Source organism: Gopherus evgoodei, chromosome 1 (genome assembly GCF_007399415.2).
Source record: "Gopherus evgoodei ecotype Sinaloan lineage chromosome 1, rGopEvg1_v1.p, whole genome shotgun sequence".
NCBI classification, from domain to species: domain Eukaryota; kingdom Metazoa; phylum Chordata; order Testudines; family Testudinidae; genus Gopherus; species Gopherus evgoodei.
In genome coordinates, this window is record NC_044322.1 from 51,261,556 (window position 1) to 51,288,028 (window position 26,473).

The 26,473-nt window shown below is 42.2% G+C and overlaps 1 protein-coding gene across 1 annotated transcript in view; it reads right to left on the bottom strand.

The window, feature by feature from the left end:
• The window catches only part of LHFPL6 (LHFPL tetraspan subfamily member 6), a 224,329-nt gene extending 198,073 nt beyond the window's left edge, over window positions 1-26,256 (bottom strand). Inside the window, 3 exon segments of the mRNA XM_030563962.1 lie at window positions 23,368-23,480; window positions 23,482-23,927; window positions 25,852-26,256. Coding sequence (XP_030419822.1) covers window positions 23,368-23,480; window positions 23,482-23,750 — 382 coding nt within the window. The 5' untranslated portion in view covers window positions 23,751-23,927; window positions 25,852-26,256.
• Window positions 26,257-26,473: the final 217 nt, after the last annotated feature.

Sequence of the window (26,473 nt, forward strand, 5' to 3'; positions counted from 1 at the left end):
CCTTTTTTACTGAAAGCTGAAAGCATACTTGAATTTTAAATTGCAATATGGTCGGTAAGCATTTCGGTCTGGCAGCAGCTGAAAAGGCTGGAGAAGGTTTCCATGATAAAAATGCATGCAATACCACAGCCTGAAATGATTGGGTATGAAGCTGGAAGATGAATGGTACCTCTAGAATTTACTTCACCTGTTTTTTTTCATAATGCCATGGGCCGCCTGCCACATAAGCAAGAAGTGAGCTACATAACTTCATGCCTATTATCACAACAATTCCATTGAACTGTAGAGACAAAAAGTCTATTTTATGTCATTGCCAGATGTCAACCAAGCTCATTATACAAATGCAAAAGGAGCTCCACACAACAGAGCAACCTGAAGAGACTTATTTCTGTGACTGCTGCCTAAAGACAGCTATAAAGTCATAATTAAATCAGAAAATGGAAGAAGCATTGAACAATTGCTGTTGAATGTTCAGGAGCATAATGTAACTGTCTTACAGCATAACTAAAAGAGTACCAGCATCTACTGTAATATATATATATATGCAATATATGTTTTCACGCAAATACATTAAAAAAAAAGTCTAGAAACTTAAAATAATCAATAATGCTTTATAAAATACAAAATATGTACCGAAAACTTACAAAAGGGAAGATATGAATAACTTTCAAAAATACAGAAACATTCTAACTAGCCATTTGCACATACATATCCTCTATTTGTATGCACACTCTGATAACTGTAAGCACACGTATATTTGTGGAAACAGCCCTACAGTGTCAATTTGTGTCATTTGGTAGCACACTATGGATCTAATCAACGTCACTTTTGTACTCCCCCTATTCTGAGACATGCCAGGGATCAGTACAGATCTCAGCACAATCTATAGCTGCTCCAAATTGTGTTTGGCTACCAATGGCCACAAAAAGATGCTTGAGGAGCTAGGAGTACCTGCAATGCTGCAGCAATGCTCAGACCAGATCTTTCCACCCCTGGAAAATCCCTGGGGTAGTGTAGACTGTAGAGCTCTCACATATACTAAGTACCACCCAGGCAATCCCTGTACACTGAAGAAAGTCCATGATGACAAGATGTGCCAACTTTACAGTCGTCTTGCACTGATGGAGTGACAGGGCCATTATGCAAGAGATAAACAGGTTCTTTTCTGGGGGTCGTTGGTCCTTTTCAGATGAAGCAGGTCCAGACCTCTTATGTCAGAACAGGTGCTCTCCGTTTGGCCAATTAAGAGTGAGGCTGCATCTAGGCCTATAACGGATTAAGGCAACTCAGAGAGGGAGGAGACACCTGAAGGAAGCTGTAGAAGGTCCCTGGGGAAGGCAGAAAAATAGCAAAGGTATGTGCTGGCCAACCTCCCTGAACTCTCCCTTGTAGAGGACTATAGGCAGAAGAGCAATAGAGGGGTTGCTTGCTGAAGTCCAAGTCACGGAGGGCTGAAGGCAGGGAAGTGGTGGAAGGTCTTACCTGCTGATATCTCCATATTGGAGAGCCAGAGGCTGAGGGCCAGGAGAAGAGTGGAAGACCTACCTGTTGGCCTGTCTGAGCTGAAAGGACAATGGGACAGAGCCAGTGATGGATGCTCCCCTGATGAAGATGAATTCCCAGAAGAGAGGCTGAGGAGGGGTTCCCCAGCAGCAGGAGTCAGGTTGCACTCTGGCTAGAAGGGCTGGGGTGGCTGTCCTGGCAGAAGAGGACCAAAGACAAGCCCAGATGTGGTGGAAGATGATAAAGTGTGGTATGTGATACACTGACAGGCTAAATGTTGTGGGATTCTAAGGACTAAATGCACTGGGGGTGATATGGCTTTGGACCTTTGTTACGGATTATTTGCACTTTGCCTATCATAGAGTCCTTAGGGCTCAAGAGGAGAAGTGCAACAGTAACCCCAGTGTTAGGGCCTGGGGGTGCTCAGAAGACTGCAAAGGGGTGTTTGGGGACGAGAACCAGGTCATTCACGGTTCTGTATTTCGATGAGCACACACAGCCTTTACTGCAGTTAGCTGGTTTATCACTCATTTCTTGAATCTCTAATGCAACCAAAAAAGGAAAAAAACCTCAAATTCTTGGAAGTCTGGAGTTCACAATGAAGAAAGAAAGAAGGTTTCAGGATGGGGCGGAGGGGAGCTGTTAAGATTTGGGGGCTTTCTTATAGCTGGAATGCGAACCTGAAAATCATCCACTATTCATGCACAATCACAACTTTTTAAAACACGTCATTCTGTCTTAACGTTGTACATTATGGATTGCTGCAAAGCATTATATGTTAAATAACATGTAATCCATGGAGCTATTAGTTTCTGGGATCAAAGGTACATTTTTAAAGTGTGGTTGAATAGGAGTTTACACCACATATACTAATGGCTCTTTTGAAAAGGGTAAATAATCCACATTACATTAATCTTTTGAACGCGTATTTACCCAACAGATTAATGCATAATGGCTTTGAAGGTTATTACAGTACACGAGATCTATGGGTTAAAATCTTCTCTCCAATCTGCATGTTAGATCTAGTCTATGCTCTCCATAAATTGTTCTCAGCATGTGGGGAAAGTAGAATCCCCATGAAGAGATCTAGATATCCAGAGATTAGTCTGACATTGATCGCAGGCAAGATAATGGAACGGCTGATATGGAACTTGATTAACAAAGAACTAAAAAAGGGTAATGTAATTAATGCAAATCAACATGGTTTTATGGAAAATAGATCTTGTCTAACTAATTTGATGCATTTTTTTGATGAAATTACAAGTTTGGTTAATAAAGATAATAGTATTGATGTAATATACTTGGACTTCTACAAGGCATTTAAAAATAAGAATATAAAATTAACATGGCACACATTAAATGGATTAAAAACTGGCTAACTGATAGGTCTCAAAAAGTAAGTGTAAGTGGGGAATTGTCATCGAACAGGTCTGTTCCCGGTAGGCTCCCACAGGAATCAGTGCTTGTCCCTATACTATCTAACACCCTTACCAATGACCTGGAAGAAACATAAAATCAACACTGATAAAGTTTACAGCTGACACAAAAAATGGAGGAGTGCAAAAAATGAAGAGACTAGGTCACTGATTCAGACTGATTGAGATCACTTGGTAAATGGGTTGCAAACAAGCAATATTCATTTTAATGTGGCTAAAGGTAAATGTATACACCTGGGAACAAAGAATGTAGGCCACAGTTACTGGATGGGAACTGTATCTAAGGGCTTGTCTACACTGGCACTTTACAGCGTTGCAACTTTCTCGCTCAGGGGTGTCCCAGCAGTGGTAGCTATGCACCTCATGAAGGCAGTTTTTTTAGAGTGCTGGGAGAGCTCTCTCCCAGGGCTCTGCCACGACTACACAAGCTACATTAAAGCACTGCCACTTAAGAGCTTTAACATTGCCAGTGTAGATAAGCCCTAAGAAGAAGTGACTCTGAAAGAAAATTGGGGGTCATTGTGGATAATCAGCTGAACAGGACCTTCCAGCATGACGCTGTGGCAAAAAGAGCTAATACGATCCTGGGATGCATAAACAGGGGAATCTCGAGTAAGAGTAGAGAGGTTATTTGACCTCTGTATTTGGCACTGATGTGACTGCTGCTGGAAAACTGTGTCTGGTTCTGGTGTCTACAACTGAAGAAGATAAATTAGGGTTAAGGTTCAGAGAAGACCTGCAAGCATGAATAAAGGATCAGAAAGTATATCATATACTGCTAGACTCAAGGAGCGCAATCTATTTAGTTTAACAAAGAAAAGGTTAAGTGCTGAGTTGCTTACTGTCTATAAGTAGCTACGTGGGGAACAAAGATTTAAGAATGAGCTTTTCAATCTAGCAGAAAAAGGTATAACTTGATCCAATAGCTTGAAGTTGAAGGTCGACACATTCAGGCTTGGTCTACACTCCCAAATAATGCTGATAGAACTACGTGATGTCACTCAGGGGTGTGGAAAATCCAGGAGGGCTTCTCCTGCCAACATAGCTACCGTCTCTTGATAAGGTGGAGTACCTATGCCAATGGGAGTTGCTCTGCCCTCGGCGTAGTAGCATCTTCACTAAGCACTACAATGGTGCTGTAAATGTAGGCCTGCCCTCAGACTGGAAATGAAGTGTACATTTTTAACGATGAGAGTAATTAATCATTGTCCATATTTTCTACAAGTTCTGCTCTAGGAATTATTCTGGGGAAGTTCTACATCCTGGGCTACACAGGAGGTCAGGCTAGATGATAACACTGGTCCCGTCTGGCCATAGAATCTATGACTCCATCAAACAGAACAAAGAGGAAGGTTTGCCTCTATCAAGTGTATAATTTAAACTCTTAGCACATTGTCTCTTTTACAAACTGAAATGCCTTTTTATATATATATATTATTTGTTTATATTCCTAGTGCAGTAGCACCCAAAGATCCCATTCAGGACCCACTGTGCTACGTGTGGTACAAACACACATGAAAAGCAGAATCCCCACCCCAAAGGACATACACTCTAAGGACTAGATTATGCATTTTATGTATATCTCTGAATAATTGCTGCAGTCAGTCACAATGCATCCCAGGACAGCACAGTCACTCTGGGTAGATGGATGAATAACACCCAGTCTAAAATGCAGTTTTTTCCCCTCCTGTGTACAGAACAGGAGCACAGACATGATTCTCCATCTCCTTGTTCCCTATAATACTCTCCATCTCCCTCCATCTCTTTGTTCCCTGTAATTCCAGCAAGCTCTATTAGAGCCACAGAATGAAGATATTGGGAAATCTTTAATCCCCCATGCTACTGCCCAGTGCTTTCACACTGTAGCTCTAAGAAGACAAGTGACATAGTAGAGGGATACACTCAAATAAATACATGTATCGACTCATAGAAAGGATGTTCAGGTGGTTAGAGCACTAACGTAGGAGTTGGAGACCTGAGTTTAAGCCTGTTCTGCCACCGCTTTCCTTGTGTGACTGTGACCATGTAGTCTCTCTGTGTCTTAGTTTCCCCAGTTGACTAGCACTTCAATATCTTCACACGAGTGTTGTGAAGATAAATACACTAAAGACTGTGAGGTGCTCAGATACTATAGTAATGATGGCTTTATGAATACCAAGGCAGATAGATTACAGACCAATTAAGTACCAACTATCAATTTTTTCCTTTTTACCTTGCTGTTATTGGCTGACTAGTGTAATTTGATGACATCAAATCATGAAAGTGGAGGTTACAGAAAAAATGTGTGTGTCTTAAAAAAATTAACCACATACATACTGTTTTAAGTTCCTCCAAACCCTATATTTTTGACCATCATGCTTTGTTTGTGTTTACCCATCTGAAAGATCAGCATTCTCAGAAACATAACAGTTTGACAAACTGTGGGTCACACTAAATATTTCATCTCCCCTCAGATTTACCTTCAGGTATCTGGGGATAAATTGCAAGGAAAATTCCGACTGGAATTAGTGAATTTGCATTTAAACCTGTTGAGACTGCAGACACATGTCTGCTTTCCTTTCTGGCTTATGTACTGTTCAAGGTTACTACAAACTATACAGCCTGTCCCTTTAGCTTACTGCAATCCAATTTCATTTTCAAAGTGAAATTGTATTTGAGATCTCAAAGCAAACACCTGTCCCACCTATTCATGGCAATGGTGCTGGAACATTTTTAATAGTGGGGGTGCTGAAAACCAACCCCCTTACCCCTGTTCATCGCCCCTCTCCCCAGAGCTGAGGCCGGGACCAAAGCCCCAGGCATGGACAGCAGCAGAGTCCCGGGTGCATGGGACCAGCAGCTGGGGCCTAGTTCCCATGCCTATGGTTCCTGGGACAGAAGAGCTTTCAGATGTTCTTTTTCAATTCTGTATCTTCTGTATAAATTAAAAATAATCTATAATCTCTGTTTGCAGTATTGTTGTAGCCATGTTGGTCCCAGGATATTAGAGAGACAAGGTGAGTGAAATATACTTTTTTATTGGACCAACTTTTGTTGGTGAAAGAGTCAAGCTTTCAAGCTTAACACAGCTCTTCTTCAGGTCTGGGAAAGGTACTCAGGCCATGTCTACATCTAAAATTTTGCAGCGCTGGTTGTTACAGCTGTATTAGAACAGCTGTATAGGGCCAGCGCTGCAGAGTGGCCACACTTACAGCAACCAGCACTGCAAGTGGTGTTAGATGTGGCCACACTGCAGCGCTGTTGGGCGGCTTCAAGGGGGGTTCCGGGAACGCGAGAGCAAACCGGGAAAGGAGACCAGCTTCGCCGCGGTTTGCTCTCGCGTTCCCGGAGCCACCCAGCAAACCGCAGGGAAGGAGACCTGCTTGCTCGGGGTTCCGGGAACGAGAGAGCAAACCGGGAAAGGAGACCAGCTTCGCCGCGGTTTGTTCTCGCGTTCCCGGAGCCACCCAGCAAACCGCAGGGAAGGAGACCTGCTTGCTCGGGGTTCCGGGAACGAGAGAGCAAACCGGGAAAGGAGACCAGCTTGATTACCAGAGGCTTCCTCCTTCCACGGAGGTCAAGAAAAGTGCTGGTAAGTGTCTACATTGGATTACCAGCGCTGGATCACCAGCGCTGGATCCTCTACACCCGAGACAAAACGGGAGTACGGCCAGCGCTGCAAACAGGGAGTTGCAGCGCTGGTGGTGCCCTGCAGATGTGTACACCTTCAAAGTTTCAGCGCTGTAACTCCCTCACCAGCGCTGCAACTTTCTGATGTAGACAAGCCCTCAGAGTTCCACAGCTAAATACAAGGTGGAACAGCTTGTTTAGCACAAGGAGTTAGCATATGTTGCAAAAGATCATTCAAGGTGAAAAGGACAATTAACACCTCTGCAGTCATAGGACAAAGAAGGGTTAATGGGTTACAGATTGTTGTCATGAGCCATAAATCCAGAGTCCATCAATCCAGAGAATGTGTGACAGTAATAACTGCTTTAATAAAGATTCTTCTGTGAAGAATGCAAGAGGCACAATTTGGAAGTGTGTAAATCAGGGATTAATTCAAATGAGAAGATTTGCTTTCAAGTGCCCTCATTTAGAATCGCTTAATTACTAGGAGATGTCCTCCATTTTGTAAAGGTCCACAAAGACACTCAGATCCAAAAAATAAACTAAAATAAAAATTATCACAGAGTACATTACCACCTGAAAACTACAGCTGTAATTTACATGTCCACCAGGGACAATTATGACCTATTTACAGACATACACTATTGTGTCTTCCCTTGGAGACCAGGAGGAGTGATTTAACAATGCTGCATTTTATTCCTGTTTTAGCGTTTCATTTTACAAGAACAAATAAAAGCATAATTTCTTAAAATACTCATCCCACTTTATTTGACTGCACAGTAGATTTGCCCTAAATTGTATTCAAACAGCCTCTCAATCACTCTGAATTTACAATCTTTTGAAATGTGTAAAGATTACCATTGTTTTTTTTAAATTATTTTTTACAGAAACTTGTTCAGGTATCTTATCTTTATTACAAAGAGAGACTGCAAAGTCTTTATTATAGTCTAAAATCACAACCATGTGTAAATTTTGACTATCCTTGTGAGGGCAACTGAAGTGAAAGCATTTGGATGCTAAGATTCATTGACTAAGAATATCCTGAGTTCGTATATTTGAAGGAGGCTGCTTATCTGAACTGTTTCAAGAGATTATTTTACATCTTTTAAATGTTAATATTTTATAAGTGAGAAGGTTTCCAAGCAACTTATTAAGTGAACAGAGTATTGCACCCATGTGGCGCAATTGGTGTAAATTCACTACTTTGATTAACACCAGCCGGGAGTTTGATCCACAGAGCACTTAGTTTGATAGACTCCTCTTTCAAAGCCAAATTACATTCTGTATTTCAGTGGGCTATTTCTAAATGGGTTATATGTTCACCTTTATCAACATGATAATAAGGCTACACAACTTTAAGTTGTGATACATTTCACCTTGACACCTATTGGAATGTCAAGTATTAACTTGAACTTAGATTCCAAAATATTAATCACCATCTGTATATGGCTGTGTGTATGTGTACACGAGTCACACACAAGCCTGTCACAATCCGTAACCTGTTCTTTTCGTCCTTCTAGCTGAAAAACAATAAGGACTGAGACAGTCAGTTTTCCTCACCACTGATTTACAAAACTGATCATGTTGGAACAATACAAAGCCTTCTACTGAACTTGTACTAGAATTATAAGGTATATGCATCACAAATATCTGCATTTTCAAATATCGCTTTATATTATTGATTCTTACAGGGCTGTCACCAAGCATGAGTGTAAAACATTTTATATACCTTATATAAAGGATTAGCTGTCTATGATAAAGCTGCCTGTAATGGAGTGTATAGATCCTACAAGGGAACAGATACTAAAAGGTTGAAAGGGGGAGCCATCATCTCCCCAGCTGTAGCCTAGAGACAGGCTAAAGACAGCTAGGATAAAAGGCTGCAGCCCAGGCAGACCAAGGTGGCTCCTGGAGAGACAGAAAACCACAGTAAGGAAGTGCTCTAAGGTAAGAGTGGAGGAAGCTTCCTGGAGAAACCACTTGTCCACCAGAAGGGACTGGAGAAGATTACCAGGCAGAAGGTACTTACAAGGCCCTGAGGCCTGGTCTACACTGGGGGGAGGAGGGGATCAATCTAAGTTATGCAAATTCAGCTACGTGAATAGCATCAGAGGGGTAGCCGTGTTAGTCTGGCACGTGGCACCTTATAGACTAACAGACGTATTGTAGCATGAGTTTCGTGGGTGAATACCCACTTCGTCGGATGCATGCAGTGGAAATTTCTAGAGGCAGGTATAAGTATGCAAGCAAGAATCAGGCTGGAGATAACGAGGTTAGTTTAATCAGGGAGGATGTGGCCCTCTTCTAGCAGTTGAGGTGTGAACACCAAGGGAGGAGAAACTGGTTTTGTAGTTGGCAAGCCATTCACAATCTTTGTTCAATCCTGAGTTGATGGTGTCAAATTTGCAGATGAACTGAAGCTCAGCAGTTTCTCTTTGAAGTCTGGTCCTGAAGTTTTTTTGATGCAGGATGGCTACCTTTAAATCTGCTATAGTGTGGCCAGAGAGGTTGAAGTGTTCTCCTACAGGTTTTTGTATACTGCCTATTCCTAATATCTGATTTGTGTCCATTTATCCTTTTCCATAGGAACTGTCCAGTGAAGAGTGTGAATAGCGTAGCTGAAGTCGACATACTTAGATCAACTTACCGTGGTGTCTTCACTACAGTGAGTCAACTGCTGCCGCTCCCCCGTTGACTCTGCCTGCGCCTCTCGCCAAGCTGGAGTACAGGACGACGGGAGAGGGCTCAGGGCTAGACTAGATGCGATAAATCAATCCCCACTGGTTCGATCACTGCCTGCCCATCCCTCTGGTAGTGAAGACATACCCTGAGACAGGCAGCAGCCCAGAGAAACAGCAGATTTAAACAAACTCCCCCATTGTTCCACCCAAGGTCCCTGAGCAGGGAACCAGGCCTTAGGCTCTTAAGTCTCTTTGGTACTTTTGAAAATTTGACCCTTAGGTACTTTATTTTCAAAATGCCTAGTGATTTCTGGACACCTTCATTACTGGGTGTCTAATATGAGAGACTCTAAAGTGGCCTGATTTTCAGAAGTATTAAACAACTACCCACTGAAAATTAGGACCCTTTATATTGGCTCCATTAAGTTAACCTCAAATCACGGATCACTTTGGCAAATGTAAGACCAGGAGCCTAACCTTAAGCATACATTTTTGAAAGCTTGGACCTATGTTTTGCTAAAGAAGCTCATATTCAGTTTCCATCCAGGGATCTCTTACAGTTTCAGAAAAGTTTGACCCACAATAAATAAATAAATATGTTGGCTCAGTATTCTACAGCTATTCACTAATTCCACTTAAAAGAAAAACATGCCATTATCCCTAAGGAAATAGAATTTACAGACTCCATATAGTACTTTACTCTGCAATTATGACAATGTTCAAAATCAATATCAATCTTTAGGCCCTTTATTTATCTACGCTCCTTGAAATAAGGGACCAGACACTCAACTACTGAAAAAAGCAGCAGCTTCTTTATATTTTATCTTACCATCACAAGCAAAAAACACTTTGGAAACATCTTCCTATTCATTCATTTTTACACAGTGATACAATCACAACTGAATTGGTTGGACATTAGGAAAAAGTTCTTAACTGTCAGGGTAGTTAAACACTGGAATAGATTGCCTAGGGAAGTTGTGGAATCTCCATCTCTGGAGATATTTAAGAGTAAGTTAGATAAATGTCTATTAGGGATGGTCTAGACAATATTTGGTCCTGCCATGAGGGCAGGGGACTGGACTCGATGACCTCTCGAGGTCCCTTCCAGTCCTAGAGTCTATGAGTCTATGAGTCTATGAATCTTCTTTCCAAACCTGCTCAGTAAAATTATTATTATGTAAGTGCTTTGCAAAAAGTACAACTGCCTGAAATTACGCTAGAGTCAAATGTTGATTAAAAAAAAAGTGCCACACAGGGAATGAAAACTAACTGCTGTGAAACTTAATGAAACCCACTGAGTGCCAAGGGCACAGGCAGCCAAACTGAATTTTAAAAGGTGCCAGGAAGGGGGGCTCTGTAATCAGACTAGCCACTAGGGTAGATGAGATAAGCAGAGCGACTTTTCTCTGCCACGAGATCAAAACAGAATGTAATTCTTATGCATGAGATGAAAAGTTAAAATATCCTCCAGACTTCCTGTGTTCATAGATCGGATCCCAGGGCTTAGCGCACAATATGGAATTTGACTTGCCTAGTTTACGGTTTGTCACAGCTCTTTCAGGTCACTGAATGCATCACAGAAGCGCTCCTTCCTGACACAATTTTTATTTCATTCTGTTATGGAAAAGAGGAACAAACCGAACAGAGTTCTTGATAGTTCAGCACAAGTTAGCTGCAGCCCCACACTCAAATGTGCTGACATGGTGAATGAATTCAGATTGCGTTACTGCCAGCGAAGCACAAAAAATAAAATAAGATAATCAGAAACTAATGGCCACCATTCAAGGGTGGGCTCATTGCTCACAAAATGAGTGGTTTCCAAAGCAGCGCTCCATTATAAAACATTAATAATTATACTGTATGTTTAGTAGATAGGATCTTTCATCCCACAGCAGATTGAAACATGTTAAAAAGTAAGGGCTCAGGTCTGCAAACACTTACACATATGTAGAACTTTATTCAGGGGAGCAGTTCCGTTGATCACCAATGGCACAAAGGGGCAGGAAAGCTGTATAGTCCCTTGGGTAATGTTATTTGCTGATGTAACTTCTTAGAGCAACCCCGAGGCTATTCTGATTTACTCTGCGGGATGAGCTGGCCTGTAGCAGTGCTGGAAATCAGGGGAGCATACAGATGACATACATCCTACTTTGTCTCACCCTTCACAGCTTGGCATTATCTGAGAATTGGGCCTCAAGGCCTGATTCTAGTTTATACTAGTGTTACTCCACTGGGGTTTCCACCACTGTGAGCTCATAGCCCAATAAACCAGATTCTGCTGGCAGTGACACTGGTGTAAATCTGGAGTAACTCCACTGATGTCGAGCTGAAAGCATGTTTTTCTGAATGGCTCTGTAAAACTCTACAGATAGGATTGGTTCATTTCTCACTCTGGTCTTCACTGCAGCCAACTGTTTGCCTTATAGTCCCTGCCCAGAAGTCAGGGGATTGCATGAAAATCTCAGCCTTCATTTAAAAAAACAACCCCTAAGTTTCTAGCCCTCAGAGTTATAGCAAAAAACATGAATCCTAAAGGCTCAAAATCCAGACAGAAAATATAAAGAACCCCAAATTTACCATTTTATAATCTCATGATCTTTTAAGCCAATCTTGTGATTTTGAGGGGCCCATTTCATGGTTTTTGAATGCTTCGGGTTGGAGTACAGACCTTTACACAAGTATTGCTCCATTTTGAGTGATGTACTCTTGTGTGAGGTAATGAGTCCCCGGGAATGGAGAGCAAAGCTAATGACTGACATGAGAGTTAAGATCTGAGCAGATGTAGGACTAAAACTGCACACTACAAATGATTTAAAAGACTTGAAAACTTATAATAATTATTATTGTACTATACAATAGTATCAGGAGTCCACCTTGCACTGAACACAGTGGCTAGAAATGCCTATTTATTTATATTTATAATACATTAAACTATATAAACCTGCCCCAACATGATAGATTTTTAAAAAATCTAAACCACACAAATAAAAATCATAGAACTAATATAACATTTGCAAGCCATCTGTCTATTGACTAAGACTGAATGCTATATCCCTTTCCACCACCTTTTACCTGTTTTGTCTTTTCACTGCAACATTTTTGGGGCAGTGACTGTCTCTTACTCTATGTGCAGTGCCTTGCACAATGGGGCCCTGATCTCAGTTGGAGCATCTAGGCTGTACTATGAGATTAAATTAATAATATAATAATAAATAACTGTGGACTGAAGTGCAAATTTGCATAGGCAGATGTACAAACCCCCAAAGATCACTTCATGACTTTTAAGGCTTGTACAAGTATTACAGTGTTTAGAGAGTGTCTATTACACATAGGGTTTAACCTCCTTTATGTCCTGGTTAAACCAAAGGACAGTTAAAATTCACACACACATACTCACTGAGGTCCCCTAGCAGAATGCATTGTTACCTAAAGCATCTGCAACCCTTTTAATCTGAATGCTTTTAAAAAACACTTTGGATAATTGGAGTTCTACTGTATTGTGGCCAAACTGAGTTGCTCATGGTGTTCTAAATATCAAGTTCATTCTCTTTTAAAAATCTTAGTCCCAAATTGGCTTTCAGTAGCTCCAGCCAAGACAAAAGCCCAAACTTCTGAAGAAGTCAGGAAGCACACTTTCTTTGGAAACCTCAAGGCTATTTCTTGTACTCTACTGCATAAGCAGGTCTCATACCCTTTCATTGAGAGCTTTATTTTAGAAGCAGCTTTTATCATTCCAGACTGATCATTCATGGCTTTATCTCAAATCCTTTATCCTTAAAGCAAGGGACAAACTCCATATCCCTTTGCATTGATTAGAAAACCATTCTTCTGGAATTAACAATGCCACTTTATAGTACAAAGGCATCTTTATTCAGGGACAATACCAGACAACTGAACTGTCAGATTGCAAAGGAAAGGTCAAATCTTTTACATTACCACAGCAACGATACAGAATGTTTATAGGGGCAGTGCATTTCTTTTGCATTCTCTCCTGAGGATTTTGGTTCATGTAACAAGAAATAAGAGTGTCTTATAATAATTTTTTAATGTGAGATTTCCATGAAATTCCTACCAACTAGTAGTAAGTTCTGTTAAAGATTTTCTGTGTCAGCCCAGCAGTAAATTTTGCTTACAAATCAATACTCAAAATAGTCAGTTATCATAACAAAAAACACTGTCAGGCATCTACTGCTCCATCCTGCAAGGCGCCCAGCACTCTGGCCTTGATCCAGCAAAGCACTTAAACACATGCTAAGTACCTGAATGGTCCCACTGAAGTTAAAGTTAAGCACATGAGCATGCAGGATCAGTGTCTAAGGGTCTATCCTGTAAAGTTCTGTGTGCCATCTTGAAGAAGCTGAGCACCCTTGAGTATCATTATCTTCGGTAGGAGCTGACAATGTTGAGGAACTGCCAGGTTTGAATCATAAGGCCTGCTCCTTCTCCCACTGAAGTTGAAGAATTTTGCCATTGACTTCAACAGGAGCAGGCCATTAGGGGTGTATCAAAGGACAGCACAGTTGGGTAGCAGGTGAGGGCCTAGTTTTGCTGTTACACCAGTGCAACTCCACTGAAGTAAAAGGACTTACATCAGTACAAGCAATGTAAATGAGATCAGATTCAAGTCCATGGCATCATGGGAAGCCCATGGCATAATCTGACAATGTCGAGTTTGTTGATTGTGTGCAATTTTTCATGCATAAGATAAAGAAACAAAGACATGTGAAGTGACTGGCAGGGGATTGTCATGGACCATTATGTGCAACATTGTCACTCTGGCCTGTGAGGTCATGTGACTGCAAAGTTAGCCCTTCTTTCCTCTGTGACTTCTAGTTTCTAAATTAGGTCAAGCCCCTTCCTATTTGCTATGCCATATGAAAACAACTGCACTGCTAGTCTGCAAGCCATGTGTCTGACCTCACCTTCATGATTAAGGAGTTAGAAGAGGTTTTCATTAGACCTTTGAAAGCCAAAGCCCCACAGCTCAGACGGTAAAAGAAAGTATATACAGAGAAGTAATAGGATGACATTAAGTAAAGGAAAAGGCAGGCTGAATATCAGGAAAAAAAATTCTAATGGAATTCCTATTAGACTGTCTCCCAAAGGAAGTGAGAAAAGCCCCACTAACAAGTCATTTAAAACTGGATTGGACAAAGCCCTGGAAAATGTGCTGTCAGGAACAATCCTTCACTGTCTATGGGAGCTCAGCACATGAGCTCATTGCTAATTGGAAAATACTGCAACATTCCAGTGACTAAGTGAAGTTTCCAATAACATTCAAACACCTAAATGTGCTCAGGATGCAAAATGAGCTGTCTTTCAACACAGAAACAAAATTACTAACTCTAGGCCAAATTTGTTCTCTCATTTACTCCAACACAAATGCAGAGTAATTCCACTGATTTAACTGGAGTCGCTCCAGATTTACACCACAGCACAGGAGCACAGAATTTCCCCAAATCCTTCTAATTAATTTTAATTTAAACTGTTGATATTTTAAAAGCTTGAACATGGAATATTTTCTATAAACTTTATTTTAGAATAAATTTTCTTACCATGTAATTCTCTATCATTGCTCCTGCGGCTTGACCCATCAGAATATTTTGGTAGCTTTCTGAGCAACATAACCTCCAAACAAGCTTTGAATGCTGGGTCTGCAGTAGGCCAACCCTTCCTGGACCTATCTAGCTTCTATCCTGTGGGCTTGCACAGCCCACGGAGTTCTTACAACCCCAGGCCAGCCAAGCATTAACTCATGAGTGAGTGGGGTTACTCAGGTGAGTAACTGTGCACCATTGTGAGTAAGGGGTTCACACTCTGTCCCTAAGTGCTTTGCTGAATGGGGTCCTAGGGCTTGAACATAGCCTCCAAAAAGAGTGGCACTATAATAGTTATAAATGAGATTATGTCCCAGATTGACAAAATTTACAGAGACCCCTCTTAATAGAATCACCTTTACTTACTGGGCCAAATTCTCTTGGCACAACTCAAACTTGGGCCTGACTTCAATGGAGCAATGCTGATCTATGCCAGCTGAGTAACTGACCCCCAGTCTCCATTAACGTGAATCAGTGTCTCTCTCGAAGGTTTTTATTAGTCTGACAAATGATGAGCCCTTTCATTTGACTTTGTTTTACAAGACAGCAAGGCCTAGTAGTGGGCTGAGCATGAGATTCATTGTGTGCTAAGAACTCCTGATTCTTGGTCTGTCACTGATGCCATTTTGGCTTTGAACAAGTCACTCAGCATATCAGTGACTCAGCTTCTCCATGTGTAAAATGAAGATAATACATCCTTATGAACCTCAATTCTCCTGAAGATTAATTAGTTAGTGTTTGTAAAACCCTTTGAAATGTAAAGCACCATGCAAGTGCTAAGTATTGTTACTCTCCAATATGAAAAAAGAGCTAAAAAATGAGACAAGCAAGCATTTCTATATATAAATAAAACAGCACTCGAGTTTTCTTTAGATCAAAAAGTCTGGTCTTAATGCAAAAGTCTGCTTAAACTCCAAACAGCTGCAACAATAATCAAAGCATCACACAGTACTTTTATATTCAACATCAATAGCAAAGAAAGAAGGAAAGCAACTCTTCCCAATATTTTAGCAGCATCATTCTTTTTTGGAGGGTTTTTTGTTTCATTTTTTTGTGTGTGTCAGCATTTCCATTATACACATGCTTTCCAGAGGCTTATAATCACACTTCTAAAAATTTGCTCCAGGCTGAAATTTGGCATGCACGGAATTTTTCTCCTTACTTAGCTGAAGCTTATTGTACTAGTAAAAATTGTTGCGAAAATAACACAGCTCACTGTAAACAAATGAATACACACCTATTAACATCTCTGTTAGTTACGTTCATCTTTGGAACCATTCTCAATTTAGGTCAGGGTTCCAACCAAACAGCCTCAACACTTTGGGACACTGGTGTAAACTGTCATGATTCCATTGGCTTCAATGGAGTGATGACAATTTACAGCAGCTGAGGATCTACTCCTTTCTCTTTCCCCTGACTAAAGCAGGAAGACATAAGGTTTAGGCCAACCAAATGGATCACATTTAGAGGGGAGTGTGAGTCTAAGTGACAACTGGAGAAACTAAATTTATATTTTTTCTGACCCATATAAGTATATGTTAACTTAGACTCCCTTACAGTCATATGCAGTGGGCCAGGCTCAGAGGTAACATTAAAAGGGGAGAATTACATTTGACTAAGGGTGTGTGTGTGTGTGTAAGAGAGGTGAAATTGATATAATCTACACACTAAGGGAGCCCACAGGTTGTAAATTACATCATCTTAGACTCGCTTCTGAATTTGTCCAAATGCCCTTAAATTGTCACTTTTGCAAGCATAGAGCAGGGGATCTTATTACCTAATGTTCTATCATATGGGCTGCAAAATCTGCTCAGGATGGCAGATTTTTATATGTCTTTCCTTTTATCATGTCTTCCCACAATAACCACCTTACTTATGGCCTGACTGAGCCTGCATTTCCTGCAAAGGCAAAACTCTCATTGGAGTCAATGGGTTTTATTCTGTACGGGTGTTAAATTATTGTGGGCAGCTGCACCTTTGTAAAGTTGGTGTAAAGTGGGCATTAAACATTACAACTAGTGATCTAAGTGGCTGACTCTGCAAGCCAAGATGTAATATCCAGGAGTGCAGAGGCTAAGCCAAAAAGGGGTATGGTCTGCACAAATATACACTGCACTCTGTCTCTATGTAAAACAGGTGGGGCAGCTGGCATGAACTGGAGCAGCTGTGAGGCCGCTCTTAACTGAAGCATAAAGCTAATGTACAGAGATTCTACTCCATAACAACATCAACCAATGTCATACTCCTCATTTGCCTCAATGCTGGTGTCTTCTGGCACAGGTGCCAACTTTCTCATTTCCCCAGCAGTGCTCAACCCCTGCACCCGGGCCCTGCCCCGACTGCACCTCTTCCCACCCTTGCCCTGCCTCTTCCAGCCCCACTCTACCCTCTTTCACTCCCCCGAGCGTGCCCCACCCTCGATCCCCTCCTCCCCCTCAGTGCCTCCTGCCCACCGTTGAACAGCTGATCTGCGGCAGTTGGGAGGCACTGGGAGGGAGGGGGAAGAGCTGATCCACAAGGCCACTGGTGGGTGCTGGGCACCCAATGCAGCACCCACGCAGTCAGCACCTATGTCTTCTGGGGAGGCACATGTTCCTTTCCATGCTTTCGTCTTTTTATCGTGTGTGTGTGTGTGTGTGTGTGTGTGTGTGTGTGTGTGTGTGTGTGTGTGTGTGTGTGTGTGTGTGTGTGTGTGTGTGTGTGTAAAAGATATAGTTTGTCTTTGTGTAACATGGATAATCACCCGAACCCATGAGAAAGTCACTCCTACCTGACAGAAAAATGAGAGAAAGGAAAAAGTGGCAAAACACCTCATGTGATTATTGTCTGTAGGGTTCCCAACTAGAGCAGGCCATAATATGGAAATCCCTTTCTGTGAAAAATTGTTATGTTTTTTCGAAGGGGTATGGGGAATTGCAGATTGTGACAAAAAGTCAAAAATGCAAAAATTTATTGCACAAAGGGATTTCCAGAAAAATTCCACTTAGAGACGAGTGAAATGGAATTTTTTTGGCTTGCCATCTTCTTTTCCGGAAGCCTCTTGTCAATTTCAATTTCTGCTTGCAGGGAAACAGGGAAATTGACAAGAGCCTTCCAGCAAGGCAGCCTGGGAGTCACCATTTCAATTTTGCTGATGGAAAATTTGAATTTTTTTTTGCAAAATTGAAATATTCCCATGAAAAATTTTGATTTTGAATAAAGGGTATTTTCAATCAGACAATCATTCTGGTGGAAAATTCCCAGCCAGCTCTATCCTCCGCATTCAGCCAAAGTTTGTCAAGAGCAGGCAAGGGTCTCTGCAGGCTAATACATGACTATTGCCCTAGCACAGGGTTTGAGGAACTTTACAGTGGTTTTTCCTGAGGGTTATTTTTCTTCTACAGATGTTTTCAGAATTTACCTTAGAAACTGCTTGAGCCTGTTTTCCCATATAGCTAAATGTTCCAAATTCCCCAAGCTACAATAAAAGGGCCATCCATTCACGGGTTACAGTAGCAGCTGGTATAGACACAAGGGAATGAAGAGAGAGAAATAGGGGCAAGAGCAGGTCTGCAAGGCCTGCTTATTTGGCTCCTCCCATTTCCAAAAGGAACTCCTGTCGGAACTTGTGGAATTCTGGTGTTAAAAAACTACTGGAGAATCAAGACAGTGCAACCTAGTCAGTTATACCAGATTTACCTACAGAAAAGCAACTCACTTTTCAAATGCATAACAAACTGGCGGTTCAGCCTGACCACTTCTGAATTCTGATTTTATGAAATTACTATGTCATGGAAAGCCTATGGTGAATGATCACTAGTCAGTGATCAGCTGTTCAAAGTAAAACCCCTTGGGACAATAGGTTTGCTCTGCCCGGGAGAAGACACTTTATCCTCTTGTCTGAAGGACAGGTTGAGGGTAATGGAAAATTACCAGAAGGCAGAACAAAAGAAGTAAGTGACCCCATCAGGAGTCTATAAAGGGACTGACAAAGGGGAATGAGATGAGACAGAGCCATCTTGCACTACAAACATTAAGATGCAGGAAGCTGCTACAGGGGCAAGGAAGACAACCTGGTGGAGGACTCTGCCTGCCTGTGAGAATTCAGATGATTTCTCAAGGGAAGGATGAGCTAAAGAGGAACATTGTGTGCAGAAGGATGTATTGTTTGGTGTGATCTGTATTCTCCTGTGCTTTACATGATGAAATATAAAGCGCATAAAGTTTGATACATTGAACAAAGTAAGAGTGAGCGACTGAGAGAGAGAGACCTTCACAAATACTGTGTGCCTCTGAGGGAGTCAAATTGTAAACCAGAAGCATCAGACGTTGGGGGTGGAGTTCTGGGGGAGGGTGTGTTTAAGTACTGGGAGTCTGAAGGGTCAATCAGGAGGGGTAAGTGGTTGGACAGCAGGTTCCAACACACAGAGGGAGAGTTCCAGATAGAAGGTCTGGGCCCTCTGAGTGTTCCTAAGGTTGGGGCAATGGCTAGACTCCGTTCGGGCTCATGGAGCTTGAAACACCTTTGACAATTCAGAGTTCAAAGGCTTGGAGTCCCTTTGGCACACCTAATGAACGGCCAAAAAGGGGCACTCACTAGGATCTGTAACAACATGCATCCCAGAATTAAGACCAATGGGTCTAATTCAGAGATGTGTCGAAGATGGTGGGTCATCATTTCACTCACTCCTGAATATGGTTCAACACAGAGTCAAAGGGAGTTTTGCCTAAGTAAGTGCAGATTTCAGTTCTTCTCTGTGTGCCGACCCTTTTTATTAAGTCACCTTGTTAGCATCATGCTCTTTAAATTTACTGTATGTGAAATACAGTATCTTCTGATACACTGCGTGTAATAAAACTGGGTAGCTTTTTAGTTCATTATGCTTCTAATTTGATTGCTCTTCATTCAGAGAGTGAAATTACTCATCACATTAGTATATCATATCTAACCAAATTGCAATGAAAAGAGGATCAATAATTAGAGTACAGTTTGCTGGAGAATAGTTACCCTTTAGTTTTTGTTAAACTTTACAGTTATTTTTCAAGACATACCTTTCAATACAGTCTATCATAGGTACCTGATATATATCTCAATCTTCCAAACATTCAGAGTAAACCAGCTAGATACATTGCACTTACTATTCTCAGTGAAGACTGTATGCATCTACATAACTGTGCCCTCAAGAGGTTATAGACAGTATAACTTTCACATTGGTTATCAGTACTCAGAAGCAATACAGCAAAAGTGCTTGTAAAGTGTCAGCTACACCAGTAGCAGTTCTCAAACTATGATCTATGAGCCACTGATGGTCCACAGAGAGCTGGCTGGCCAAATGGTGCTGGCTCCTTTTCCTTGTTTCTGGCTGCTAAATGCATAAGAAGAAACTAAGTATACATTAAATACTTTCTTAATGTTACTTTTCCATGTAAGCAATTGTTGTAATTGCTGCAGTGATATCGGGTTCATAAATAGGATGGGAAGTGGCTTGTGTGATTGAGAATGGGAGGGAAGAGTCCACAAGGCAATCTCTGTGCTAAGACTGAAAAAGTTTAAGAACCCCAGAGCATAGTATTCTAGTTTTGTTTTAAAATATATACAGATCCCACTCTTGGGATGCTCTGAAACAGTAAATGAGCCTCTTAAATGCCAGACAAACCGATTTCTAAACTGCTGTTCCTAGTTTGTGGGGATTTGCAGTTTCATGCAGGTTCTACCATTCATTTTTTAGGAGAGGAGTTGGTTTATGGTAAGCACCCAGGAGTAACTAACTCTTGGTTAGTGACTCTTGGTTGCCACATATAGCAACAACTCTGTGAAACCCCAGTTGTAAAACCTTAGCACCATTTCACTAGGGCAGGCATAACTGGTTTTACATAGGGGTTACTCCACTGACCTCCCTGGAGTTGCTCCTGATTTGCACTCAGGTGAGAGGAGAATCAGGCCCTGTGTCTACCAGTGCCCACCCACATAATCTCAATAGCAGAATAAAAAGCCTCTGATACCAGAGCAGGACAATCAGATCAGTATGTCAGTATTGGCCCGCCCCCATTCGCTGTATCCGAACTGTATCATGTTCTCACCTGCCCTTATGTCTCTCACTACAAGGCATTTGGCCAGTTAGTTTATTCACCCAAGTTAGTGCTTTTTAAAACACTTAGTGCCCATAACTGTAGTACCTATCAAAACCCATGAGCTAGAAAATCTATCATGTTTTTATGTTTGTGTTTAATGTCAGTTAATATTCTTTTACATTCAAACATTCCCCCTGAGTTGTTGGCAGCAGGCACAACAAGTGTGCTGATGCAGGAGAATCAGAAGGTGAAAGCATCTATAAACAGAAGGTGAAACTGACTGACCTAGAATCACTGCCAATGTGAGTGAAAGGCAAAAAGATAAACAAACAGCATAAAAAGACATTAGATAGTTAATATACTTTGCCTTTCAATAATCTATGTTTTGATTAGTAACATACATAGAGTAACAGTAAGGTTTTTGGGGAGGAAATTGGGATAAATCTTCAGCCTGTGCAAGGACCATGGAGCTATGCTGATTTACACCAGCTAAGGATCTGAGCCCTGTTCTTTACTTTGACAGTGTCCCTTTAACTTGTCCAAGTTACTGACCCACCACACCATCCCCCATCTCTAAGGTCTTAAGTTGCTTTTTATGCACCTTCAGAAGTGATGGTTTCTCAATTAGTTCATTTCTCGAGTATTTTACAGCACTGCTGCACAAAATCAGAGATAACCCTAAAACCCAGTAGAGGGGGAAATTACACATGCTGTGTAAATAATTTCTGAACTGTAAGTAAAGTTGTCTGTGATTTTCACAGGTTAACTGATCTTTCGGATTGCACCTACTGAAAATAAACTCTGAACACTTATGTCCACCCCTCCTTGGAAAATTGTTTTGCAGTCTATGCTGGAAAACTCCATTGGCTTGCACTGTAACCTTAAGGATGCCTCTTCCCTCATCACATTTGATTCCAAGTCTCCATCAGCGGTCAGAGAGGAGTGGCATACTTACAGCACAAGACAAAGCCACAAAGATTTGTGAGTTTTCCACTCTTTCTGTTCCCCTTTCCTCAAAATTGACTGTGGAGGTCGTCATATTTCACTAGCATGGATTGTAATCAGACACAGGAGCAGCCTAGCTAGCAAGCCTGCAGAAAGGGGGAGTGCTGCCCAAAAACTGGATCAACTAAAATTAAAATCATCTGATCAGAGACAAATTGAAAACAGAAAACGGTGGCTAAAAAGCAAGGAGTGAAGCCTTTGTGGTGGGTGGAAGTGAAAATAACCAGTCTGAGTGGGATCACACATATTATTTAATCAAATATCTCTCTATCCCTCTGCCTGTGGGCAGGGGAGAGGGTGGAATCTCATGACAAAGTGGACTTTTGGAACTGTAAGTTACTGTCACAATTCTCTCTCAAGGTGTTGCTATTTTCTTCCAGATTGTGAGCCATATTAAATACAGAAATGCCTATAGGTCACACAGCAGACAGAAGGCTGAAGTAACAGTGTCAGTTTATTTCTGAGTGTAGAAATTACTTCAGAGCTTTGGGTCAGATTCTCAGATGATGTAAATGAGCTCCTTAATGGAGCTACAACTTACATTAGCTGAGGATCTGGCCCAGATAGTCTTCCTTTCCTTTCCCCTGATTTTTTTCAACTTTAAACTGTGTAGTTCAGTCTTGTTTGCAGTGAAATACTTAAAAATGTATTTCCATTTCATTACTGTGTGAGCCCCATTTGGAGGGGAGGGAATTACAAGTCCAAATGAAGCACACGACTATGCTTTCTGAATCTGCACTCCTAGAAATGGCTATCACAGGACATGTGAAACATAGCAGCTTTGATGTTTTCTGCGTTGAATGCCATTGAAATACACAACCTCACTGTACATAGTACAGCCTAAAATCTCATTCATTTGAATGGTTATTCAAGAGGAAAGTGTTGCTGGAACATATGCAATGTTCCGGCACCACTTACAACAATACCGTGAGGATTTACTCTGAAAAATGACTCTATAAGCATAGCATTGTAGGGTTCCAAGTTTAATATCTCAGAAACTTTGAGGTCAAATTTGATCTCAATCTATAAGAAAAAAAATTCCTCTTAATTGTCAGCACTGCAGACTCCACCTAGGACCTGAGAGTCAAGCTGTATTCTTTCTGGCTTTGGATCCTCTATTCTGTAACAAAGATTCTCCAGTTGGAATCTGGGGTTTGACCCTGCAGTTGGATCCAAGTGGGTAAATCCATACCCCCTTGCAGTGCCCTACTGAAGTCAACAATATTGTGAAAACACAAAGCAAAAGACAATCCCTTCCCCGAGGAGCTTAAAATTGAATTGTATTCTTACAATCTAATAATAGTTTTAAGTGATTTAATGCAGCATACTATTCTGAAAGGTTAAATGTCAGCCTGGCAGGAACTTCAGTATATGAGAAGAATAAACAAGGTTAACTGCAACCTGCAGAGGTGCTATCATAAGAATAGAGAAAATAATGCAGTCACTGTACAAGCACAGTTCAGGAATCAAAAGCTTGTGACTTACCTCCCAGGAACTGGATGCCTCCTGCTACCCTGCCCACAGTTCTGGAGATGAGCTCGGACACACAGCAGCCCATGAGTGCAGTCAGTGCCACCAAAAGAAGGAGGCGCAGCCCAGCCCGTCACCACGGTACAGATTCTCCACTCAGCACTTGGGATGGCCTGGAAGGATGCGTAGCGGCCACACTGCTCTACCATCACTGTAGTCTGGCGGCTCTCATCACGCACTGGATAGGAACACCTCCGGAAAGTGCCAAAGGACACTGACTTCTCCAGCTGAGACCCCAACAGCCAGTAGGGCATAAAGAATCCTATGCAGGAGGCAGCAGCGCAGAGGAAGGAAAGAAGTGCCCAGATCATCCCAGTGCATGTAAGGCTGGATGCCATCTTTTCACTCACAACCAATAATGGAGCAATGAGGAGAGAGAGACTGTGTCTGTGTGTGTTAGTTTGGGGAGATTTATGAGTAACCCAGAATCTTTCAGTCCCGGTCAATCCTCAGCCTAGTAAAATCTTGAATCCTAAAGGCCATGATGCTCTCTTCCGTCATGAAGATGAAGGTCCCTGGTTAAATAATAACAAGGAGGAAAATAAAAATTCAATAATATTAAAGTAATAAAATAAATAATAATCAGTTCCACTCTCTGTAATGCATTCCTTCCAAGAATCTCAAAGCAATGAGACACTGTTCACATAAATCACACTTCTACCTCAGAATGGTTTCCCTACTATTATCATGAATAGCACCTAGAATTGCCACAACTGACAGAGATTAGAGAATAAATATTCCATTTTCTTTATGTTCATTGTTCAGTGTTCATTTGCCAGCACTGTAGAGCCAGTTTCAGTCCCCCCGCTCCCAGCTAGTAAGTTAGTCAGTCATTTTTCTCTGTTGTTTGTGTTGGTCTTTCACATAGGGGAAAGGAAAACATCTATTTAATCCTTAACATTAGAGGCCCTGATCCTGAAAAGATTTACACACATGCTTAACTTTATGCATTCAGTGGGACAACTCATAGTAAAGTTAAGTATCTGAATAAGTCTTTGCAGGATTGAGGCCCTACCTAATTCACAGATGAGTAAAATGAGACATCCAAAGGTTAAAATTTTATCAAAAATGGACAGGGATTTTTGGTGCATCAGTGTTCAGGTGCCCAAAAGGAGATACCTTGTGCCTGATTTACAGAGATGCTAAGTATCCACAATTCCAACTAAAGTCAATGGCAGTTGCAGGCATATTAGTACCAAACTATCCCAAGCTGAGTACCCAAAACTCTGCGTTGTTTAAAAGAAGCAACCACATTTAAAATTTTGCCTGCGAGTGGCTTGCTAAAGATCACTCAGCAGGACCTGAGGAACACAGCCTGGCTCCCAGCCTCCTTCTCTGACAATTACATATCTCTAATGTAGCACTGTAGCATCCTCCCACTTCCGATTACAGTACAGAACTAATCACTACTCTCCAAAAGTTGGAGGAATATTTTTTTAAATCCACAATGGATCACTAAGTCTGAATCCAATAGTATTTGTATAGTTATGATCATTTCTCATCCTTGCTGCCAAATGAATTCTGACAGCTATTTACTATTTTTTTTATGCATGGCTACATGCCAAGTAAGTGAATTCACTTCATATACAGGCAATACAATTAATACTGCATTTTTACCAGCAGGGAATGTAGGAAAGGGTCTTAAAATGAAATTAACCATGCACACCACATTAAAGTTTGTTTACTTTTTTAATTTATTTAAGAAAAATAATCCTCTGCTATGAAGCTTATTTTCTGGCAGAAGAGTCTGTATCTATTTGTACCCATCATCTGTATGTATTCACATCACCTCTGACCTCCAAAAGATCAAAAAACATGGAAGGAAAACCTAGAAAGTGGTGTATAATGTATCCTGTCTCCTCTGTGTCTCTTTAGGTGGGGCTCTTTGGACCAGAAGTTGTCCCTATCTTTGTGGCTCATGCAGTCCACATCACACTAGCTAGATGTTGATAATTAACAATATACAGGTCGATCACGGTGCTTCAATTCCCCCTCCACCCCAATTATTAGGAAAGATCACGTGCTTTAAAATAAAGGACAATATGGAGACTTTCGTGGTAAGGTGCCAGATGCTACTCCCTGTGAAATGAACAGCAACGCTCCTATTGACTTCAACGGGAGCAGGATCTCGCCCTAAGAAGGTCTGCTTTCATCCATAGCCCGACTTGCTAGTTTAAAACAAACAAACAAACAAACCTATGTTGCACTGTACGTTTTGTGTGCGGAACAATGTACCCAATATGTCAGTGTCAACTTGAAATCTGAACCCGTCCAGCCTGCATGAAGCTACAAAGTCTCCGGAGCCCTTTCTGGTCCGGGGGTAGAACCGCTTTCCCATTCCCCCCCCCCCACACACACACACACACACACGCTGCCCCCCGAAACTTTCCAGGAGGAGTTACTGTAGCAGAGCCCCCGCACTGAGAAAACCCCTGTTACCTGGTTCACGCGGCAGCTGCCAGTGACTGTGCAGCGCAGCGAAGCCCGGGCGATCTGGAGGCAGGGATGAGCCAGGTCCTGGCTGTCTGCCGGGGGAAGTTGCCCCTGTCAGGTGAGAAGGTGCCGGGCACAACTTCCAGCCCGGCGGAGGCGCTCAGCCAGCAGCGCTGCTCCCAGCTGCAGCAATGCTCCGCGGGGCTGGAAAGGCACCAGCCAGCCAGCCAGCCAGCAGCGGGGCGGGGAGCAGCCCACGGGCCGGGCCGGGAGAGGCGGGTACTGACCCGCTGTGCCAAGGGCTCGCTCGGATCCTCCCGCTCCCAGACGCGCGGGGAACCAGCCCGGCAGCGGCGCAGGGCGGACGGAGCTGGAGGAAGCAGGCAGGGGCGGTGCGGGGCTGGGAGGCGCGCGTGGCCCCTGCTCCTGCCCCCCGCGCCCGGGCGCTCCCGGCAGAGGGCTGTGTGGGCGCAGGGAGGCGGCCGGCTGGCGCTGCCACGCAATGGGCTTCAGGGCAGGCAGGGCGCGCGGCTGCTTTCCCCTCCCACCGCCTCCTGCTCACGGGCGGGACCCGGCTGCAGGCACGGCAATTGCGGGGCTCGCCGGGACATTCTTGGAGACTGAGAAG